The following is a 24,977-nucleotide window of genomic DNA, read 5'->3' on the forward strand; positions in this document are numbered from 1 at the left end:
AGATGGATGAAAGTAGTAGGGAATCATAAGTGGGTTGGATTCAAATACGAGAGATTACAGAATTTATGCTTCCATTGTGGAGTGTTGAAACATCAAGGGAAAGGTTGTTCATTGCTAAAATAGGATAGACAATCATCAACAGAAGCTCCAACATAGTATGTGTTGAATAATGAAGAACAAATAGAAGCGGAATTTTGGCAATATGGTGACATTCTGATTTGAACCCGTGGGAACGAAATCATTTGAACCCACAATCAATTTGAAAACTCCCCAAAAAAGCCAGAATCAAGTTAATGGATAGAGAACCTAGACCCGATGAGAACTTGTTTCAAGAACCTAGATTATATTAAAATCTAGACCGACTTAAGGGGGCTTATGCAAGGGCACGTTGAGAAAGTTATTATTTTATTGAACTAGGGTTTCAAGAGGTTACTGTGGCATTACTGTAGCCGCGACACTGTAGTTGCGCACTATTCATCCAAGGGTGTTTTGGGTAAAAGGGGCTTTATTTTAGCTAGAGTTTTAATTAGGTTTTGGTTTAAATACTCTTTGTAGCCTCATTTTCAGAAGTTTATGAAATTTGATGAATTTATTCATTGTGAGTTGAGTTTTACTCCTCTTATTCTTAATTGAACTTTTGAACTTATCAAAGGTAAATCACAACATTTGTGGTGTTCCTTCTTTGTAACTCGGGTTCTTGAGACAGGTTCTTCAACGGGTCTAGATTTTAATATAATCTAGGTTCTTGAAACAAGTTTTCATCGGATCTAAATTCTCCTATCTGGAACTTGTATTTGGCCTATCCGGAACTTACAACATATCTTTTAGATTAGGCCCACATTGGTTCCCATCACACCCCCATGAGGATATTTCTCCTACAAGTTGGTGATGAACAAAGGAAATTAAGTGAGTTCCTTTATGCACCAATGACCCCTATTTATAGGCTAAATACACCGGTTAGCAAAGAGCACAACAATTGGTAAACTAATGGTAACCCAAAGGTCACAACCTAGAGAAGTGACACAACCTTTTGACTAAATCAAAAGGTTGTATCTCTTGACACTTCAATAATCACATATAACATTTTGACTAAATCAAAAGGTTGTGTCTATTCACATTTCCTTAAACATCTCCCCTCATGGAAACCATCACCATGTTAGAGGATGTCATTCCAAGGGGTACACCGTTTGGTGATCACACCCCTTAGAATAACAATTTGGTCCTTGGCTTAGAGCACGTCCTACTAAAACTCAATCCAATGGCTTCAAAAGATATGGAGGCATGCCGGAAGTTGATCAATCGGAGAATTGGGGATAGTGACATTACGGTACAGGGAGAAGCAAGGAACCAAAAAGAGGTAACATCAGTGCAACAATCTATGGTGCAATCAAAGGACCTTCTGTCTAATAAGGAAACTGAAGATTTAGTTATATTTGGTAGTTACTCAGGGTCAACTCTCAATTAGAATCCATGCCTTAATACAAGCAAAGGGGAATGATTATCCAAATGATAAAGTGATCCACGATGGTAACTTTTTAAGGAAGGAAATACATGCACAAGTGGAAGGGTCTGAGCACCAGGATATTAACATCTCTGCAGGTAAGGTTTCCTATGCAAATATGGATATAGAATCTATCATTAATATAGATACCTTTGATCATATTCCTATAAAAAAAAAAGTCTCATGTCAGCAAAACTATCAGCATCCAAAAAGCTTATTTGAGTCCTAGTCACCTTGCTGAAGTGGTCAATAAGAGAACAGGTTGGAAGAGGCGTGCTAAATGAGTTTCCTCTTCCCTTGATGCTGTATTAGTAAGTTCAAAACAAGAGGGGAAAAATAGAAAATACAGTAGGGGTTTTCTCATTCTGGTCCCTCTATGAAGAAAACAAAACTCATACTTGTAAAGAGTCAAACTTAGGATCAATTGGTGAAGGCTGCTTTTCAGCCCCACCAGCAACAATGATTTATCTCGGCTAGAGCTTTTGAGGGCTTGGAAACCCTCGTACAGTTCAGAAACTTCACCATTTGGAGAACACAAAGAGCCAACATTTTTTTTCCTGATTAAAACAAAGTGTAAAAGAAATAAGATGGGGAAAGTTAGAAATAAATTGGGTTATGACAGTAGCTTTGTTTGATAGTATTGGCTCAAGTGGAGGACTAGCTTTCTTATGGAAAGATCATATGGTAGTAGCACTTCACTCTTACTCATAGAGCCATATTTCTCTCAAGATCTCTAATCCTACTACAGACAAACAGTGGCTACTTTCAGGTTTCTATGGCAATCCAATTACCTCAAAGGGGTCTGCAAGTTGGAGTCTGTTGAAGGAAATGCAACCCCAAAAAAATATGGCATGGTCATGTATGAGTGATTTCAATGAAATCTTACACCAGTAAGAGAAAGTAGGTGCTGCTCCAAGGCCTTATAAACAAATGGAGGAATTCAGAGAAGTTATTGAATTGTGTGGACTGAATGATTTGGGTTACGAAGGCCCTAAGTTTATATGGAGCAATAATAGAGAAGATTGTAGCTTCACAAAAGAGAGGCTGGATCGAGGCTTTGGCAATTATGAATGGCTCAACAATCTTGATGATACCAGTGTAACTACTCTTGCTGCTCAAAGCTTAGACCACAACCCTCTTCTAATTGAGATAAGAGAAATGATGCTAGATGGTAAAAAGAGGGTGAGACTTTTTAGATATTAGGCTAACTGGGCACAAAGAGAAGAATGTCATGCTATAGTTAAACAAACATGGACTCAGAATCAAACTCATATAGCAAATTTGTCAGAAACAACAAGTTTTCTCAACAGATGCAAAGAATCTTTCAAAAAGGGAGCAAGTCAGCCTACAGGAACCCCAAAGTGCTTATATCTTCCAAGCTATCTCTTCTCAAAGACCTATAAGAGACCAATGAAGGTGAAAAGTTAATCGAAATTCAAAATTTGAAAAAAAAAAAAAAAGATAGAGGGTTTACTTGAAGAGGACGACATTAAGTGGAAACAAAGAGCTAAACAAAAAGTGGCTCAAAGAAAGGGAACGAAATACTAGATTTTTTCACATGTGTGCAAATCAAAGAAGGATAATCATTACCATAAAGTCAATTTCTGATGTGGATGGTCATACAGCTAGAACACAAGAAGATATTAGTTCTATGTTTCTCTCTTATTTCCAAGGACTCTTCAACTCTTCCCAGCCAACAGGAATGGATGTTTGCTTACACACCCTTGGTCCCATGGTTACATATGATATGAACGAAAAACTTCTTCAAGAATGCAATGCAAAAGAGGTAGAAACAACAGTTTTTCAAATGAACTCATTAAGTTCTCTAGGGCTTGATAGTTTCCCAGCATCCTTCTACCAAAATCACTAGGAGATTGTTGGCAATGGTGTGTGCAAAGCTATTATTGAAGCCTTCATTATTGCTTCTTGGAACTCTGATATTAATGATACCCTCATAGCTCTGATTCCAAAAGTCAAAATACCTCACTCAGTCATTGAGTTCAAACCTATTAGCCTTTATAATGTGCTATACAAAATACTAGCTAAGGTGATGGCTAGATTAATGTCTATCCTTCCCTTCATCATGTCACCTACTCAGAGTGCTTTTGTCCTAGGTAGGCTTATTACTGACAATGTGATTGTTGCATACGAGGCCATGCATACTGTGCACTCTCTATTTAAAGGCAATGAAGGTTTCATAGTTTTAAAACTAGATATGAGTAAGGCCTATGACAAAATTGAGTGACCTTTCTTGGAGGCAGTGATGAAAAAGATGGGATTTGCAAGCAAGTGGATTGCTCTTACTATGAGATGTGTCTTAACAGTTTCATATTCCATTATCATCAATGGAATACCCAATAGACAATTTTTTTCCTTCAAGAGGGATCAGATAGGGTGATCCTCTCTCTCCATATCTCTTTATGCTTAATCAAGCTGAAGCTACAGGACATCTAACTGAAGTTCCATTGGCTCGAGGAAAGATCAACATCAGCCACCTCTTTTTTTTAGATGATGGGTTGCCCTTTTGCAAGGCAAACTTACTGGAATAGAATAAAATATTACAGCTGCTGGAGTCCTATGAAATAGCTTCAGGCCAAAGACTCAATAAGGACAAAACCTCAATCTTTTTTAGCAACAATACAAAAGAAGAATTTTGCGTAGATTTGAAGAGGTTGATGTGATTCATGTGGGTCGACAAGGGCTTACCTACTTGAACGACATGCTTATTTTGTGGACGATACTATTCAATGGTGGCATCAATGTCCTGTATATATTTATAATCACATTATTTTAGATGCTACTATGTAAATGATATGCTCATGTATTATGTTTTTTTGTACTTCTTACAGTATGGATGCAATTTGATGTTATTATAAAAACAAAAAATCTCATTTACAAAGAAGATATATTCTTTAAGTTACAAGGTCATGAAATTGGTAGTATTTTGTACATAATTACAAATTTCATATAAAATACTTAATCATCTCTTAGTTTTTCTATTCAACTAAATAAAATAAAAAAATTCATGTTCTTTCATTTAATTTTTCTTTCCCTAGCTTCGAACAAAGATGGAAAAGTTAATATATATTTAGTCTTATAATATTCTTGTACAATATATTTTTAAAAAAAATGATTATCAAATACAAATAAAAAAAGAAACACAAATTTGTATCGGTTGGATTGAATCAGTTGATTAAACCGATTTAGTGAGCGATTAAAAACATATACTAAATCGGTTCAATTTTCGATTAATTCAAACTGAACAGCTAAATCCATTCGAATTGAACAATCTTTTTGCACCTTAGTTAAAACTTTTTTCCTCAGACTTGCTTCACCAATTTTATGTTAATGTTATAGATTCTTAAGACCATGATTCATGTCAAAGCATGTCTCCAAACAAGTCTAATTTATGCCATATTCAATCTTCAATATCCTCACAATCAACTTAGCAGCCTACTGTCAAGGATTCTACCATTACAAAGCAAGATTATATTTAATTCCTTGTTTCCATTTATAGCTTGATTGATTAGCTAGACATAAATTATTGCATTTACTCAACTACTGTAATTATTCATGAAACTATGCATATAAACACCTTCAGCATATCAATGAGATTAGTGCTTTGCTTGTCATTATTTGTTTGTTTTCTTACATGATATTAGGAGCCACATGGTCTACACCAATTTTGATCCAAATGGCTGAAATCTCCTCTCTTAGTTCTTCTTTTATCCCTAACTTTACACAGTTTATCTTCATTAAACTTGACACCTCAAACTAATTGCTTTATGTTTTCCAATTTTTGTTTATCTTGCGCACCTATGACCTCCTTGGCATCATAGAAGGCATAGAATCATGCCAGGCTCCTTGACACAATATCCCCTACTTTCGAAGATAATCACACACTCCAACTAAATCCAGCCTTTGTAAAACAAGATCAGTTTATACTAAGTTGGATAATTGCGACCCTCACTGGTGGTGTCCTTTCCACTGTCTATGGTCTCAACACTTCTAAACAAGTGTGAATCACTAGTAAGTCTAATCTTCTATCTCTCTAAATCTTAATCTCTCATTCTCTTTATGTTTATCCATCCACCTGAAGTATTGCAAATGTATTTTTATTACAATTGTTTTATTTTATTATTTTAAATTTTAGTTATTTTATTTTAGGTGAATACTTCCTCCGTTTTATAGTTGTGCAACACTAATCTCGTTGGGTATTGGTTGTCTTGTTCTAGTCAGAGTGTGAACCTCCTTGATTCTTGCTGCCAAGGTAATTCCCCCTCTTAGAAGAATTCAAGTTAGCCAAGCTACAATGTGGTTGCTCCACTGAATGAAATCAATTCCTCTTCTTATTAGTGATAGTTGAGAACTAATCGCATCTTTAGGCAGCGAATATCACTCCCTAACCCCACATTTCATCGCACATGATTAGGTACGATATTCAGAATATTAAGCGCTTTTTATTTTCAACGTTGGTTGTGTGACATGAACAGTTGGAAATTGCTAGAATTTTAAACTAGTTGTTCTTGGTAGCGCAGAATCTATAAATGGTATTATAACTTGTTGGGTGCTGTTTAATATTTCAGAAGTTTTCTATTTGGGTGGAGACTTTATATGTATTGTTGTTTTGGGTGAGTAGTTGGTTGTCGGAGTTTGAGTGAAGGATTGTTTTGGGGTCAATATGGGATTGGCTGGTTTGATGTTGTGGTGTCCAAGGTGGGCATGTAGTTGTCTAGATTGTTGTGCATGGCTAGAGGAGCTGTTATGTGTGCTCTATTGGTTGGTATGAGTGGCTGTTTGGTCTGTGTTAGTTACTGAAAAATGGGTAGTGTTGCTTGTTGTGAGGGGGATGAATTAATTACAAGTTATGGGCTTGCTTTAATCTATCGTTATAATCAAGTAGTTGCTGTATTGAGTAGTTTTTGGTGTTTGTGTAGCTTTTTAATATGTTAGTGCTTATTCTTTGGTATAGTGTTGAAATTGCAAGAGTTCGTACTCAAGTTTTAGACAATACACTACGAGTGTCAAGTAAGCAGGGTTCATATACTAGTTTTTGTATTAAAGAAAGTGACTGAGATTGATTTTGAAAACATGCATGTTTGTTTGAAAAGGACACCTCTTTCCAAAGCTCCTTACCGAATGGCACCATTTGAGTTAGCTAAACTCAAAGAACAGTTGCAAGATTTATTAGACAAAGGTTTCATCAAACCCAGTGTGTCACCTTGGGGAGCTCCAGTTTTGTTTGTGAAAAAGAAGGATGGGACAATGAGAATGTGTATTGACTTTAGAGAACTTAATCGCGTACCTATAAAGAATAAATATCCGCTACCAGTATAGAGGACTTATTCAATCAGTTACAAGGTGCTTAGGTATTTTCTAAGATTGATCTCTGGTCGGATTATCATCAATTGAAGATCAAACCAGAGGATGTGCCTAAAACAACATTCAGAACCAAGTACGGTTATTATAAATTCATTGTCATGCCTTTTGACCTAACCAATGCCCCAACTGTATTTATGGATTTGATGAATAAGGTATTTCATGAATTCTTGGATAAATTTGTAGTGGTGTCCATTGATGACATATTTATCTACTCCAAAAATAAAGGTGAACATGAAGAGCATCTGAGATAGGTACTTAGGACACTCAGGGATAAGAAGTTATTTGCTAAATTGAAGTTGTGTAAATTTTGGCTTGAGTCTATTTCATTTTTGGGAGATGTAGTCTCAAAGTATGGTATCTTAGTAGACCTCGAGAAAGTTGAAGTAGTAGTTAACTGGGCTCAACCAACCAATGTGCATGAAGTTAGGAGTTTCTTGGGTTTGGTTGGATATTACCGTCGGTTCATTGACAGTTTCTAAAAAATAGCGATTCTTCTTACCACCCTAACCAGGAAGAATAATAATTTTGAATGGACTACAAAGTGTGAGGAAAGTTTTCAGGAATTGAAGAATAGATTGGTAACAGCTCCAGTTCTGACAGTCCCCAATGAGAGAAGAGGATTTGTGGTTTACAGCGACGCTTCTCGGTTGGGTTTGCGGTGTGTATTGATGCAGCACGGGAAAGTTATAGCATACACTTCACGACAATTGAAGGCATATAAGCAAAATTACCCCACACATGATTTGGAGTTAGCAGTCGTTGTCTTTGCACTTAAGATCTGGAGGCATTATCTATATGGTGAAAGATGCAAAATCTACATGGATCACATGAGTTTGAAGTACTTCTTCACTCAAAAGGAACTGAACATGAGGTAGAGGAGATGTCTTGAGCTAATCAAGGATTACGACTGCACCATTAACTACCATCTAGGCAAAGCTAATGTCGTAGTTGATGCACTTAGCAGGAAGTCATTAGGACCGCAACTCTTACCACTCAGCACCACTTATTAAGGGACTTAGAAAGACCTGTTATTGAGGTTGTTACTAGTGACCAGCAAGCATTGGTAGCCAGTTTGATGGTTCAACCAACTTTGATAGACATAATTAAACCTGCTCAGAAAGAAGATTTAGGGTTAGCGCGATTGGTGGAAGGAGTAGAAAAAGGGAATAAATCCGAGTTCAGCATTTTTGAAGATGGAAATTTAAGTTTCGGAAGTAGATTGTGTGTGCCAGGCAATGAAGAAATAAAAAGAATCATCCTCGAAGAAGCTCAGCGGTCTCTAAATAGTTCACCCAAGTAGTACAAAAATGTATCGAGACTTGATAGAATCTTTTTGGTGGAATGGTATGAAAAATGGAGATTGCCAAATTTGTGGAACAGTACCTAACTTGCCAACAGGTGAAAGTGGAACATCATAGATCAACAAGATTATTGCAACCACTCCAGATTCCAGAATGTAAGTGGAAGCATATTTTTATGGATTTTATTACAAGCCCACCACGGACACTGATTGGGTAGGATGCAATTTGGGTGATAGCGGACCGCTAGGTGAAGACCGCTCACTTGGTGCCTATCAAAATTTCTTATAAGCTGGAGTAACTAGTCGAGCTATTTGTACAAGAGATAGTGAGATTGCATGGGGTGCTCGTGTCCATTGTGTCTGATAGGGATCCTCGTTTCACCTCAAAATTTTGGTGAAGTTTACAGGAGGCCATGGACACTAGGTTAGATTTCAGCACTACTTTTCACCCATAGACGGATGGTCAGTCAAAAAGGACCATTCAAATTTTGGAAGACATGTTGAGGGCACGTATGTTGGATTTCAGGGGAACCTAGATACGACACTTGCCTTTGGTCGAGTTTGCTTATAATAACAGCTACCAGGCTAGCATTGGGATGGCACCTTATGAAGCACCATATGGTAGTAGGTGTAGATCTCCCTAGTATTGGGACGAGGTGGGGGGGAAAGACAAATTTTGGGTCCAGAAATCATACAAAAAACAACAAAGAAGATAGAGACCATTTGAGCCAGAATGAGAGCAGCTTAGAGTCGACAGAAGAGTTATGCAGATAATCTTCGTCATCAATTAGAGTTCGAAGTCGGGGATAAGGTATTCTTGAGGATTACAACAATGAAATGAGTCATGAGATTTGGAAAGAAGGGCAAGTTGAGCCCTAGATATGTCGGGCGCTTTGAGATTCTTGATCAGATTAGCCTAGTGGCTTATAGGGTAGCCCTACCACCAGCACTCTCAGGGTTACACAACGTATTTCATGTATCTATGCTAAGGAAGTACATACCCGAACCCGACCACGTTATTGACTACAAGCCTATTCAACTTCAGGAAAATATGACTTATACGGAAAAGCCGGTGCAGATTATAGAGAGAAAAAAACAAGTGCCACGGAATTGTACTATTCCATTAGTTAAAGTGGTATGGAATTATCATGCTATCAGTGAAGCCTCTTGGGAATTAGAAGATGAGATGGAGTCAAGAACCCACAGTTGTTCGATAAAGATCCTAAGAACTTGTGACAAATTCCAATGACGGAATTTTTATAAGGGGGAGAATGTAATACTCATGCCCAAGGCCCAGGCCAACAAAAGTTTTTTTTTTCAGCTTCTGAAGACCCAGAATACTGTGTCATTAGGTGAGATGGTCTTCCCCTTTTCAGTTTTTTTTCTTTCCCCGATACCCCTTCCCCCACACCCAGTTTTCTGTAAAAAAAAAATTTCTTTTCCCTCTAGCAAGTTTCCTCAACCTGAAAATCCCTCTACCCCAATCTCCATTCTCCCACGTCCACACGGCTTTATTTATTTTTTGTTTCCATTTCTCCCATTACTCAACCCCTCTTGCTACAACCCTTTCTTTTTCTTTTTATCTTCATTTGTGGATGGTTTTTCGATCCTCACAGTTCCTCTTTGCAGAGCATTTCACCACCTCCCAACCATGGGCCTCCACCATCAAGGGCCATAACCGATTGATTTTGTCCCACACTGGTAAGTTTTTCCCCTTCTCCTTTTAAGATCTAGGTTTTCTCGCATGCTCTCTTCTTCCCATTCATACACATGCACACACAGATTCTCAATGATTCTCACACACACTCTGTTTTATTTCACCCTATTTGGTTTCATTGTTTGATTTATTAAAAATTGTAGCACAATCTTCAGAGTCCCTCTTCACTTCAGTCGATTTCAGTCACTGTGATCCACCGTGTCTGAATCATTAGTAAGTCTAATCTCCTCTCTCTCTAAATCCGAATCTCTCATTCTCTTGGTGTTCATCCATCCACCCGAAGTAATACAAATGTATTTTGATTACTATTGTTTTATTTTATTATTATACATTTTTGTTATTTTATTTTTAGGTGTATACTTCCTCCACTGTATATTTGTGCAACACTACTCTCGTTGGGCATTGGTTGTCATGTTCTAGTCAAAGAGTGAACCACATTGATTCTTGCTACCAAGGTAATTCCCCTCTAGGAGAATTCAAGTTAGCCATGCTACAATGTGGTTGCTCCACTGAATGAAATCAATTTTTCTTCTTGTCAATCATAGTTGAGAAGTAATCACATCTTTAGGCAGCAAATATCACTCCCTAACCCCACGTTTCATCGCACATGATTAGGTACAATATTCAGAATATTAAGTGCTTTTTATTTTCGACGGTCGTGTGACATGAATAATTGCAAATTGTTAGAATTTTAAGCTAGTTATTTTTGGTAGGGCAAAATCTATAAATGGTATTATAGCTTGTTGGGTGCTGCTTAATATTTCAAAAGTTTTCTATTTGTGTGGAGTTGTGAACAGAGGAGACTTAATATGTATTGTTGTTTTGGGTGAGTTGTTGGTTGTCAGAGTTTGAGTGAAGGATTGTTTTAGGGTCGATATGGGATTGGCTAGTTTGATGTTATGGTGTCCAAGGTGGGCATGTGGCCGTCTAGATTGTTGTGCGTGGCTAGAGGAGCTGTTATGTGTGCTCTATTGGTTGGTATGAGTGGCTGTTTGGGCTGTGTTAGTCGCTGGAAAATGGGCAGTGATGCTTGCTGCGAGGGGGATGAATTAATTACAAATTATGGGTTGGCTTTAATCTATAGTTACAATCAAGTAGTTGCTCAATTGAGTAGTTTTTGGTGTTTGTGTAGATTCTTAATATGTCAGTGCTTATTCTTTATATAGGTGTTGAAATTGCAAGAGTTCGTACTCAAGTTTTAGACAATACACTACGAGAGTCATGTAAGCGGGGTGCTTATACTAGTTTTGCATTAAAGAAAGTGACTGAGGTTAATTTTAAAAATATGCATGTTTGTTTGAAAATGAACTTGAAAACAACCTCAAATAAGTGTTCTGCATACTCATTAAATCTGTATAAGAATAAAGTATTTTTCTATCATGACCGATATAGACATGGGCTTATTTTCTTGCATTTCGTTTCTAAATTGTGCAAAAAGAGTAAATATGAGAGCTAAATGTTTGCTTTGATTAAATGAAAACGTTTTGACTCTACTATTTTGAGTATGTGAAATTATCAAGAGCTATTCAGTAATCTTTTTTGGTATGATGTGTCACCTGAAAACCTTGACATGAATTTATGATTCTGTATCTGAATATGATATGTTTTCGATGTTGCCTCTGCTCGGTCTCTGTTAAGGCCCCGCCATGGGTATAATAGTGGCATATGGCCCCGTCATGGGTATAATGGTGGTTTATAACCCTACTATATACTATATGGGTTAAACATGGTATTTATCCCGATGTGATGCTTTGATATAATATGAAGATGAGGTCTTAGTCAATGATAATGCAAAGGATTTTGAATAAGAAATTTTATGCGCTCTAATATTTTAATAATATGTTTGATTATGCATTATGAAATCAAATATTCTGATTCTACATTCTGAATTCATTAAATACTCATGTTTACATACTAGTATATGTTTATTGCTTACTGAGTTGTTGATAATTCACCCATTTTTCTTCACAATATTTTTAGATGGCTTTGATGTTTTAGCTGATGATCAATAATAGTGTACATGGGCAAAATTAGTTGAGGATAGTAGATGAGTACCACAAGGTACTATTGCTATTGGTGGATTTAGTTATTCAGTATATGCAGTTCAGTATGTTTTGGATGATTGAGGAGACTTATGTAAACCCTATTTTATTTTATTATGTTCTTTGAGATTTGTGGAGATCTTAATTTAGTTTATTTGATTTATGGTATTGAGAATCTGATATGTGGTTATGTGAGGTTAAATGAGTTAGAAGTATTGATGTTTGATTTAAAGCCATTGGAAGTGCATATATTGAATCTTTTGGTAAATTTATTAACAATGTGAAATTGATTATCAGGTAACAAGAGTTAACTCACTGGACCTCTAGGGTCGGGGTGTTACCCAAACTCTCCGCCAAGAATCAAAATCATGCACGACATATCTTGAGTTGGCTAAGCAATTTGCTGACCAACTTGTTGTCGTGGGAAAATATCTTGAAGATGGTGATCTCATCTCCTATATCATTAGTGGTCTCCACCCAACATATACAGTCTTTGTAACAAGTTTTTCCTTTGCCACTCGAGAGACCCCATGACCTTTGAAGCATTTCAATTTGAGTTTTTGAACTTTAAGGCACTACTTGAGTCTCATTGTTGCACCATTCCACCTGAAAGTAACCATCTTATCATGTTTCCAATAAGCAAGGCAAATCCTATCCTTCCAAGAAAAAAAAAAAAAAAAACTCATAATTCCATCAAGTCTTTCTATCCCAAACAACAACAGCAACCTCGTTCTAAGCAAACAGATTCTTCTCAACAACCTAAATCCGCCACTCGCTTCAGAAACCAAGGTCGTGTACCCTACCAAATATGTGGGAAGACCAATCATCAAGCCCTCCCACTAGCTATCATCGAATGGATTTTAGCTACCAAGGGTGTCACCCTCCCACTCGACTTGCAACCATGGTAGTTCAAACAAATGCTACTTAAGTTGAAGATGATGATCAGACTTGGTATGTCGACAGTGCCGCCAACAATCATATAACAACACCACTAGACAATCTCAGCATCAAGCAACCATTCCCAAGACAAGACACTGTGATAGTGGGAAATGGCTCCTTTCTTTCCATTCAAAACATTGGTTCTTCAACTCTCATCTCTAATGATTCACATTTACATAAGACCTTTAATACCCATAAGCCTTTGCCAGTCTTATATCTATACAAAAATTATGTTCTGATAATACTTGTCATTTTATTCTAACATTCTTTGTGAAGGAAAGTTAAACTAATCAAGTTCTTCTACAAGGCCAAAGTAAAGATGGCTTGTATCCGATGCACCTGAAAGGCTTGTTCACCAATCAGTCCAAACAACACACTGCTTTCCTTGGAGTCAAAACTTCTTTCACCATTTGGCATAACCGATTAGGACACCCAGTAAGAGACATTGTGAATAATGTATTTCGTAGTTTTCAATTCCAGAAAATTAGTATATGCATTCTCTTATTTTCTAAATTCATGGTAGTTACTCGAGAATTTTAAAGGATTGAATCAAGATTATCAAATTTGAAAATCTAATGTGAAAGAGTATTTCTTATTCTAGAGCACTTATTACCACTTATCTAAAATTTTAACAGCTAATATTATTGTCCAAACTTTTGACAAATCTTTTTCAAAACATAAATACATGCAATTCTATATTTTGGGAATTGATATTATGCCTCTCCAGTTATATCGCTCACTTTATCTCATTGACGTGTGGTGCCACGTGGTTTATTAAATATATATATATATATATCAAAATAAAATGACATCCAAAAATACAAAGAGAAAAATACAAAAACCCTAGATTTTCTCTATCCCTTGTGTTGGGGTTGTCACACATTAGTTGTGGAAAGAGCTGGTAGTCAGTTTATAGGTGTGAGGAAAATCCTCACCTCTTGAGCTAGCTTTTGAGGTTGAGAGAGACCTAAGACCACTCAACACTGGTATCAAAGCCCAGATTTACCAACAGTCTCAGACCCAACAGTTTATGAGAGAAACGAGTTGTCACTACTCCGACTCAGGGCCCGATTTGTGAGGGAGAGATTGTTGGAGTTGTCTCACATCTGTTGTGGAAGGGGCTAGTGGTCAGTTTATAAGTGTGAGGAAAAGCCTCACATCTTGAGCTAGCTTTTGAGGTTGAGAGAGGCCCAAGAACACCCAACACTGATATCAGAACCCATTATTACCAACAATTTCATGTCCAACAATTTGTGGGAGAAACAGGTTGTCGTTGCTCATTGTTGGAGTTGTCCCACATCGGTTGTGGAAGGGGCTAGTAGTCAGTTTATAAGTGTAGAGAAAGTATCACATATTGAGCTAACTTTTGAGGTTGAGAGAAGTCCAAGACCACCCAACACCTTGTATGTTTGTGTTTTTAATTTTTTTTAATAAATCACGTGACAGCACAGCCAATAGTAGCATTTCTCTTTTATTTTATGTGTCGTGGCCCGAGGGTTTCAAAGTCACTAATCCATGCTTTTGAATGTTTCTCAAGTAAAGTTTAATTTGTATATTTCAGTTAGGGTGTAAAAATTAATTGGGAACCCGGCCCGAACCGGTGGAACCAGTCTGGTTTTGGACCCGTTCCCTTAGTTCCAAAACCAGTCGATACCAATCCAGTCCTAGTTTTATGCTTTATAGGATCGAACAGGACTGGTTCACTATATTATATTTTTAAATTAATTTTTTTAATATCGTATATAATTTTTATATATAATAATTTTTATATAATATATAATAATATAAATTATAATTATTTATAAGGTTATTATAATTTATAATATAAAATTTTAATCTTAAACATAATAATTTATTTGATCATATGTTTTAAATATAAAATATATATTAACAATATTTTATAGTCTAATAAATTATTAACATATTTCTTTTAATAGTAATATTGTATACCCTAATATTACTATTAAACTGAAAAACCAAACCCAACCATACTGAAATTGGTAAAATCGAGATAACGATTTAAAAAAATAACCAGTACCTAATTGATTTTAAAAAATAAAAAACTGGTACACACCAATTCCATCTAAATTTTGTTTTAAAACAGACCAAATCGATTGCACCCCCTATATTTCAGTTCCAGGTGCCGTGGGACAGCTTTGTCGTAGAGCATACAACATGTATAATCAAAGGCAATAGGACAACTTTGTCGCTCAACCTAAACCTCAACGATCAACCTCGCTCACTCTACTTTATCACTGACCTTTGCAGCTATAACTTTGGTCCCTCTTCTGCGTTCATTTCTTCATCTCAGCAAACCAACCTACACAGAATGGGGTCTCTTCAAAGCCTGATCTCCTTCATAACCCCTCTCTTCCTTCTTCTACTGCTCGTTCATCGTGGCGAATCAACTCAGCCTCCGTTTTCCTGTGATTCGTCCAACCCATCAACGAAGTCCTATACTTTCTGCAAAACCTCACTACCCATCACAGAAAGAGTCCGGGACCTTGTCTCCCGCCTCACATTGGATGAGAAAATCTCTCAGCTCGTTAACTCGGCGCCTCCGATCCCCCGGCTCGGCATCCCCGGCTACGAGTGGTGGTCCGAGGCTTTACACGGGGTCGCCAACGCCGGACTCGGCATCACTTTCAATGGCACAATCCCGGCTGCCACAAGCTTCCCTCAAGTCATTCTTACTGCCGCTTCCTTCGATGCCCATCTCTGGTATCGCATCGGCCAGGTGAGTCTGAGTTCTCGTCATGCACTTATACAATTAATTACCGACAATGTTTTTTGATCATTATCTGTGGATATTTGGAATCTAAGGCGATTGGGACAGAAGCCAGAGCAGTGTACAATGCTGGGCAAGCAAAGGGCATGACGTTTTGGGCTCCAAACATAAATATATTCAGGGACCCAAGATGGGGGAGAGGGCAAGAAACACCTGGAGAGGATCCGTTAGTCACAGGAAAATATGCAGTGGCATATGTGAGAGGCGTTCAGGGAGATTCCTACGAGGGTGGGAAGCTCGAGGACGGGCATCATCTTCAAGCTTCGGCTTGCTGCAAGCATTTTACAGCTTACGATTTGGACGACTGGAAGGGCGTGAACCGATTTGTTTTCGATGCTCGTGTAAATCTCCAACTTCAAAGTCCCTCATATTTAATTTAATTTACAGGAACTCATGTTTTCAGTTTTTGTTTCCTTTCTTTTATGATTTATTTATTTATTTTGCCTCTTTGGAACATAATAAATAAATATAATTCAAAGATTCCTCCTTGTTTCGAGTACTGCATTTTTCAGAGATATATCATATAAGGCTAATAAGTCAAGCTAGTGGACTGGGCCATTTTTTCCTTTTTTCTTTTTTGGGATTCTGGTGTGTCTTGGTTTCATATCACTTTTTTGTATTTATTTATGGGTCTCCAATGCTCAGTTGATTACAGCAATGATTTTTTCTTTTCAGTTAGGAAATATATAGAAGCCAATTTCAGATTAAATGTGTCTTTCAATTTAAAAGAGACTTCTGATCTATAAGAGATCATTTTGGAGGAAGAACACGATGCTTAGGACTTACTCTTGATCTTATTAAACAAAACTTCTGATCTTGGTAAAGCTATGGTCAATTTTGCTGAGTATTGAAAGGAGACAAGTCCACCAACAAGAAAATTAATTAATTTCTCTGTAACTGTCGTCTTCAAAATAATATTTATTGATGAAAGGAATTTAATTAATTCCCACCAACACTCCCCCTTTTCTTACTGTTCAAGAAAGTTTAAAGAGTGAATCTGCTGAACGTTATTTGATTTACAAACCAATGTTAGAATTTAATTTATAAAATATAATTTTACAGATTAAATTTCTATCATGTCATCATCGTCTTTTATACCTTTCAGGTCACGCAACAAGACTTAGCAGACACATATCAACCTCCATTTGAGAGTTGCATACAAGAAGGTCGAGCCAGTGGGATAATGTGTGCTTACAACCGTGTCAATGGGGTCCCAAGCTGTGCAGATTATAATCTTTTATCCAAAACTGCTAGAGGAAAATGGGGTTTCCAGGGGTAAAGTAAAAAAAAAAAAAAAACATTATTTATATGCATAAACCATTACAGCTTTCTTGTGAAAGGTGACATTATACATGCTTTTTGCAGACTAAAAATTGCTTTTTCTTTTTCTTTTTCTGTTGGAAATGATCAGATATATCACCTCAGATTGTGATGCGGTCTCTATCATCTATGAAAATCAAGGATATGCTAAAACACCAGAAGATGCAGTTGTAGATGTCCTCAAAGCTGGTACTGTACATGTGGGAACCCCATTATTGTTCTTCCTGTTTAGTTTCCTTTGAAAAATATTAATATATTTGAAAGTATAATTTATGCTATTTCCTGCACATATTATTCGTCTCTTTATTCTCAACTTCTTTGTCGGTAAGTTTTTTTTTTTTTTTTTATAGAGTAGGGGTCGAATCCAATACCTTTATTTTAGAGATTTGGGTGCAATTTCTTTAGATTTTAGGTATCGTTTAAATAATGAGATAAGATAAAATTTAAAAATTGTATAAAATATTATTAAAATATTATTTTAAAAATTAAAAAAATTAAATTATTTATTATATTTTATATAAAAATTAAAAAAAATTAAAATATAATAAAATGTAATGAGATGTTTTCTCCTCGAATTTGTCTGTACCTCTCGGTCTTCGGCCTTGAATTTGGACCATAATTATTAATTGCATGGCCCCACTTACACGGGGTAATTGCCTTTGATTCTAGAGTCAATAATCATCAAGTGGCCGTCACTGTTAGTCCATCTTAGACTCCCAGCAGCAGCCCCTTTAGATGGACTTTCTAGTTTTGAGTGATGATAGGAACAATTTTTCTTGCTGATATTATCATATAATAAAAAGCTTAATTTTATTATTCTATTATTATATGGTAGTACCACCTAATAGACTGTGTATTAGTGAAGATTGGTATTATTATGTAATGAATATTTATACTCAAAAAAATATTTTGTATTTGAAAGATGTTTGATAAGAATATATCTAAGAATACCAGAATACATTGTTGCACAAAGAATGCCTGGGTCTACAAGTTTATTTCAGATGGATTTAGTTTCATTCTAAAATTTGATAGGAATTATATTGCACTCAAATACCATTAGACCAGCCAAGAAAAGCAATAAATAGATAAATAAATTATTAGATCTATTTATAATCTGACTGGCTTAACGTAATATATTGTAAATTTTTTTATTGTAAAGTAAATTTAAAATATTATGTAAATATCTATATGTAACAAGTATTTCTCAACAAATAAAAAAACAGACACTGTGAAGTAGTCAATTTTGAACGGTTGCCCGTCTGTACTGTGAACATTATTTTCAGGTATGGATGTGGATTGTGGATCCTACTTGCAGAATCACACTAAGAAAGCTGTAGAGCAGAAAAAATTACGTGTATCTGAAATAGACAGAGCGCTTCACAACATTTTCTCTGTCAGAATGAGGCTAGGATTGTTTGATGGCAATCCAGTTCAGCAGCCTTTTGGCAACATCGGTCCAGACAAAGTTTGTAGCATAGAGCACCAGGATCTAGCCCTTGAAGCCGCTCGAAATGGCATTGTCCTGTTAAAGAACTCTGACAGACTGCTCCCACTGTCACAAACAACAACCTTGTCCCTTGCTGTAATAGGCCCCAATGCAGATTCTTCTAAAACACTTCTGGGAAACTATGCAGGCATTCCATGCAAATCTGTTACCCCGCTGGAAGGATTGCAGAGATACGTCAAAAACGTAATCCACCACCCGGGTTGCAATGCAGTGAACTGTTCTTCAGCTGCAATTGAAGAAGCAGTCAAAATAGCCAAGGGGGTGAATTATGTGGTTTTGATTATGGGACTGGACCAAACTCAAGAGAGGGAGTCCCATGATCGTTTGCATTTAGTGCTTCCTGGAAAACAACAGGAACTTATCACCAGTGTTGCAAGAGCAGCCAAGAAACCTGTTGTTCTGGTTCTTCTTTCTGGAGGTCCAGTTGATATATCTTCAGCCAAGCGTGACAAAAAAATTGGAAGCATCTTGTGGGCTGGTTATCCAGGCGAGTCTGGAGGAACTGCTCTTGCAGAAATTATCTTCGGTGACCATAACCCAGGTGGGCAATTTACACTTGGATCATAAATAAATTTTGCAACTAAAAGATTGAGAGAGAGAGACAACAGGAACTGTTTATTTCGTTTAAGCACAGGTTTGATAATATTATACTTCATTTTTGCATGCAGGAGGAAGATTGCCAGTGACATGGTATCCTGAAGAGTTCGTAAAAATACCAATGACAGACATGAGGATGAGGTCAGAACCATCATCAGGCTATCCTGGGCGTACATACCGTTTCTACAAAGGTGAAAAGGTGTTTGAGTTCGGTTATGGCCTCAGCTACTCAAACTATGCTTACAACTTCTCGTCTGATAGACAAAGGAAGTTTCATTTCCAGTTGAATCAACCATCAAAGGCTACACAGACACCAGAAGCCAAGTTGGTTTCAGAGCTGGGGGAGGAACTCTGTGAGAGGAAGAAGTTCTTGGTCACCATTGGCATAAAAAATAATGGAAAGATGGCTGGAAAGCATCCGGTATTGCTATTTACAAGGAAGAAAAAACCTAGCAATGGGAGTCCAGTTAAACAGCTGGTTGGTTTCCAGAGTGTAAAGCTAAATGCTGGGGAAAGTGCTGAAGTTGGATTTGTGTTAAGTCCCTGTGAACACCTTTCCAGAGCCAATGAAGTTGGCTTGATGGTGATTGAGCCAGGACTACATTTCTTGGTTGTAGGTGATGAAGAGTACCCGGTTTCCATCTCCGTTTGAAATTGAGGTACCCGCTTATGATCAATAACTGCTGTAACACTAAGTTGTAGCCATTTCAGTTCTTTGCTTGAAACTGAACCTGAAAAACTCAAACTGAATGAGATGCAGATACAAATTATAAGGAATTTCATCTGATTTGATTCAGTATTGCCTTAAGCAAAAGGCAAAAGTCCATTTCATTTTGTATTGTGCAGGTGCTCTAAGTATATGCAATCAGCACGAAAAAGCACTGCTAAAATGATTTGCAACAATTTACATGATGAGAAAAGGTTTTGGTCATCATCTTGAAGCCCTCAAACTTTCTGAAATTGACAGTTGAAATGGAGGGGCTATTCTTTGCATTCCAGGTCATGGCTAGTACAGTAACCTTAGTAAATACCACAATTGAAAGATTCCGAACATATCTAACCAAACTAATTACAATCCAATTGGACCAAGTTTTGCCGTTAGAATAAGCCAACAAATTAACATTAACACTAGGGAATTCTGTGAGTTGGAAGTGTGATAGGAACTAATAATAATTACCAACTTCAAAGGTGGTGTTGGATGGACATTTGCCCCACGTAAGGGGCAAGTGGTAGGCATGGATACTGAATATAGGTTTATCCTTCATTTTAAATAGAGTTGTAAAATAATTATAGACTAGTTGTATGTTTATCATTTTCCTCCACAAAAAGATGGATATGAGAAAGAATGAGAGTTGGCAAATACTCCCCTTATGAATTAAGGGCATATACCTAAAATTAAAACAGCATGTAGTTACCTTGGTTTAAGAGCCTGAAAAATGTATTCGGTAACATTTGGTGGGAGAGTGATAACTTGTATGGCCCAATCCCCACAAGCCCCCTGGAGACAAAATTAAGAATAAAGTAAAGAGAACTTCTACTGGTATAAGTGCTTGCAACCAAGTGAAGGACACAGTAAATGAATACCACAGCAAACGCATGTCACAATATCACTACTTCTGCTGAAAAAATGAGCACGGATACGAAAGTAATGTAAATCATTTCATATAGGTACGGTTGCGTTCCTGTCTATAATGGAAAATCACTTCCCACCATCCTCTACAACTTGAGTTCTTTTAGAGGTGATAATGATCAATGAAATAAAGTGGACAACAGTCTTAGTTCTTGTTACTAAACCATAAGAGAGTGCGTTCGACATCCAGCTCTAAGCTTAACACCAAACTGAAAGGGAAATTTCCAAAGAGATTCATAAACAGGCTGATTACATAAACACGATCATAAATTCTTCCCACCAAACTCCCATGATAAACGATAATCCAATGTGAAAAAAAGAGTTTCACCAACCTGCCATCCAGCGTAATGGAACTCACTCGTAAAAGCATGAACCCCACTACAGCTGCCACCTGTTGTCCTGTGTAAAGGGAAGTGAAGTAGGAGAACAGGACCAGACCCAGATAAAATAGTATTTGCTTTCTAACCAAAGTTATGGACTGTCTGTCTGATTTCCCCAAACTCATTCATTGCATCAGTAGTGCCTTCCGCTTCCATTTATAAATCCACACTTTCTCTCTGTATTACTTTCTCAACGCCAAACCGGAGATTATTCCTGCCACAAAGTAAAGCCACAGAATTAAGCGAGATGAAGCCTGATTTTAATGATTTCAAAGGCACCACAACCGGCCGAGTCCAATACCGGGAAGTTGCCAGCAACCCATTTGAACGATTTCACATTCAACGCGCTGCATTGTCCAAGGTCTAAGAAATGGGCCTAACAGTCCGTGAAACTGATGGAGCACAGATACATATTGAGTTCTCGTCAACTCAGAACCTTTTACAGAAACATCTCCCAAGACTAGCAGCGTATCGGGCTTCGACTGCATCATCAAAAAAATCAATTTTACTTTCAAAAAAAAATCAGAGACCATTCCAAGTCTTATCGCCGAGGGTATTACCCGAAAGGATTTGACATGTAATAGTCTCTGAAATAAAAGTTGAGAAATGCAGCTTCTGAACCCAGCAAGAGCAAATTGGCGCCTATCATCACCTTCAAGTCCTCCGGGTCGTCTTCAATTTCGGTGGCTTGTTGAACTTTGCACGAAGGAATCGTGATCCACTCTTCGTAAACGATGAGAGCGAAGATTTGATTTTAGAACTGGACGGTATCAATTTTATCGATAAACCCTATACTTCTAGTGGAGGAATATTTATAAAGAAGGTAGGTACAGAAAAATCCACAACCAGGCTCCTATACAGAATCAGAGGCAAAGTTGGCCTCCACGAGACCGCCATTGCTGCTGACAGATTCAAAAATTGGAAATCAAAGGGAATATGCTCTTCGAGGGCCTATTCTACGATAAGCCACACTGCGAGCAACAACCATACCAGTATTTTGTGACTTTTGCTTCCTCCGTGTCGACTGGGCTTGTTTGGATTCGTAAGTCATCTCAGCTCATCTCAATTCATCTCACTACTATTCATTACTATTCAGCAACTTTAACTCATAAATCTCACTACTATTCACAACTCATCTCATTACTATTCACAATCCATCTCAGCTCATCTCAAGTCATCTCAAGTCATCTTCGAATCCAAACATCCTGTAAGAGCATCGGTAGTAGTTTATGCATTTTTATATGTAAAATTATTATTTTTAAAGAATAATTTTACATATGAAAAAAAACTCTCATATTAGTTTATGCATCTTTGAACTAAATAATAATAAAATATTATTATTTTTTTTATTTTTTATTTGTTTCCTAAAATTATTTTTTTATATATATTTTACAATTAACATCCACTTTGTATTATCAACTTAATACAAATTTTATGTATCAAAATCATCTTAATATAAATTCTACAAAGTTGATTTTAAGGGTAGGAGAGAGAAAAAAAATAGTAAACTAATGTTTGAAGAATGAATAGTGCTTCTTCAAATTTGAAGAAGTACTATTTATAGCTATGCAAAAATTTAGAGATGCATAAGTTAATGTAGATGAATTTAAAGACATATTCTTTAAATTTGAAAATGAAGATGAAGATAGAGAAGCCACTACCAATGCTCTAATTACTTACTTATGACCTAAAAAAAAAAAATCTTGAAACATTGAGTGATTTGGATTCAGAGATGAGTTGAGATAGTTTATGAATAGTTTGTGAATAGTAGAATAAAAATTGAATAATTTATTACATTTTATATAGAAATTTAGGAAAATTATTTTGAAATTTAAAAAAATTGAATTGTTTATTATATTTTATATAAGAATTTGAGAAAGTTGTAATGATGAGATTAAATGAGTTGAGGTGGGTTGAGATAGGTTACGAATACAAACGAGGTTTCCGTTTGAATATCGAAACGATATTTTATTTTATCATTATAATTTTTTAAAATTTTTATATAAAATATAATAAATAATTAAATTTTTTAAAATTTTTAAAATTTTAAAATAATAATAATATTAAAAAATAATATTTTAACAATATTTTATTCAACTCATGTAAAACTATTTTATTTTATCTCATCGCATCTTATTATCTAAATAGGGCCTTAAGTCTTTTTTGAATAATTAGAATAATATATTTATAAATAGTAATAAAATAATTTGAGTTAGAATATTTTATTAAATTTTAAAAAATGATAGAGAAAAATTTGAATAAAATATTATAAAGTTATAATTTTTAATATTATTTTTATTTTAAAATTTAAAAAATGAATATTATTTTTTATGTTTTATTTAAAAGTTTCATAAAATTGTAATGATTAAATAATGATTAAATAAAAAATTTAAAAATTTGAAATTAAAAAATATTCATATTTAAATAATGTTTGAAAATAAATTATTTCAGAATCCTTGAGTATGGTTGTCAGTTGTATTGACAAACAAGGCTCTTAGGTCCTGTTTGGATATAAAAACACTTTCAATCCATCTTATCTCATCGTTACAATTTTTTCAAATTTTCGTACAAAATATAATAAACAATTCAACTTTTTCATATCTTAAAATAATAATAATATTAAAAAAATAATATTTCAATAATATTTTATTCAATTCATATAAAATCATCTTATCTCATCTCACTATCCAGACGAACCCTTATTCTTTTTCATTATTATAAGGCTTAGGAAAGGTTTGGATTCAAAATTCACCTCACCTCAACTCATCTCATCTCATTATTACAACTTTTTAAAATTCACATATAAAATATAATAAACAATTTAACTTTTTCAAATTTTAAAACAACTTTTCTAAATTTTCACACAAAATATAATAAGTAATTCAACTTTTATTATACTATTCACAAATCATTTCAATTCATCTCTAAATCCTAACCTCTTCTAGTAATATGTTGGGCAGAAAAAAGAAACTGGCAAGTGACGAACTTAAATTATTTAGTTGTTCGCCTAAATGGCTAGATCGATCAAATCCCGCTTCTTCTTTTTTTTTAAGCAAATCCCACTTAAATACAAGTTGTAAATATATCAATTATTGTCAGACTTATTATAATTTTAAAAAAATAAAATATAAATACTTTTGTGTACCAATAGATGTGGAAAATTTTCATATCAATAATGTATTTAGGGTGTCGAGAAGTGGTTCTCTAATCGATCTTGTCTATTCATTTGCAGAACATAACACATCCATAAATTGTTTAGTAAATGTAAGTCAAATTCGTAAATTGAACTTAACATTCATGTTTGATTAACCAACGTTTTGCTTAGATGGCTGTTTTTTTATATCAGCAATACACTTTTCAAAACACTTTACATCCCATTTAATATTTTAACAATAATGAATTTAAATATTTACATTTTGTTCTTTCTTCCTTCATTACTTTTAACAATCATATGTTATATGAACTTAGGATGAATGATTAAGTTATAATTGCATTGTTAATTTGTGCTAGTCTTGATTGTAATTGTAATTTGATATTGAGAAATGATATTTGCAATTATGAAATGTTCAAGTACTGAACAGTCCCTTTAAAAAAAAATTAGTAAATACGAGATTCTCAAGAAAAAAAAAATTTAATAGTAGATTTTACTCTTTTTTAAAAAAATTACTCGACGCTTGGGCACTCCATAATTGTATCTAACATTACTGTTTAAAATTTCATAGATTATTAATATGTGCTAGTCTTGATTGTAATGTGTGCTTGTCTATCTAAGAGCACTTCAATGTGGCAAACCCTCTCCCTATAGTGGAAGACCATGTCTAGATTGTTCCTCCTCCAAAGCACCTTAAAAATTAACTATGATGTACCTACTACC

The 24,977-nt window shown here is 35.5% G+C and overlaps 1 protein-coding gene and 1 long non-coding RNA gene across 3 annotated transcripts; one reads left to right on the plus strand and one right to left on the minus strand.

Annotated features, from left to right (window-relative positions):
• Window positions 1–15,011: 15,011 nt before the first annotated feature.
• On the plus strand, window positions 15,012–20,489 carry LOC109012464 (probable beta-D-xylosidase 7). Its single transcript, XM_018994114.2, has 6 exons — window positions 15,012–15,618; window positions 15,705–16,010; window positions 16,775–16,944; window positions 17,081–17,178; window positions 18,273–19,037; window positions 19,165–20,489. The coding sequence occupies exons 1-6, from the start codon at window positions 15,211–15,213 to the stop codon at window positions 19,743–19,745; spliced, it is 2,328 nt and encodes a 775-aa protein (XP_018849659.1). The 5' UTR covers window positions 15,012–15,210; the 3' UTR covers window positions 19,746–20,489.
• Window positions 19,731–22,080, minus strand: LOC109012465. Of its 2 annotated transcripts, none has more exons than XR_004798587.1 (5): window positions 21,756–22,080; window positions 21,405–21,585; window positions 21,056–21,317; window positions 20,509–20,591; window positions 19,731–19,824 (listed from the first exon to the last, which is right to left on the minus strand). It is a non-coding gene; the product is annotated as an uncharacterized LOC109012465 (long non-coding RNA). The 2 variants fall into 2 exon arrangements; XR_001999449.2 differs by having other exon boundaries at window positions 21,664–22,080.
• Between the last annotated feature and the right edge of the window lie 2,897 nt (window positions 22,081–24,977).

Source organism: Juglans regia, chromosome 16, assembly GCF_001411555.2.
Source record: "Juglans regia cultivar Chandler chromosome 16, Walnut 2.0, whole genome shotgun sequence".
NCBI classification, from domain to species: domain Eukaryota; kingdom Viridiplantae; phylum Streptophyta; class Magnoliopsida; order Fagales; family Juglandaceae; genus Juglans; species Juglans regia.

Coding starts and splice junctions, on each gene's coding strand:
- LOC109012464 (XM_018994114.2), top strand. CDS start 15,211: ATGGGGTCTCTTCAAAGCCTGATCTCCTTCATAACCCCTCTCTTCCTT. Junction 15,619..15,704: donor TCTGGTATCGCATCGGCCAG/GTGAGTCTGAGT, acceptor TTGGAATCTAAG/GCGATTGGGACAGAAGCCAG. Junction 16,945..17,080: donor GGAAAATGGGGTTTCCAGGG/GTAAAGTAAAAA, acceptor GGAAATGATCAG/ATATATCACCTCAGATTGTG.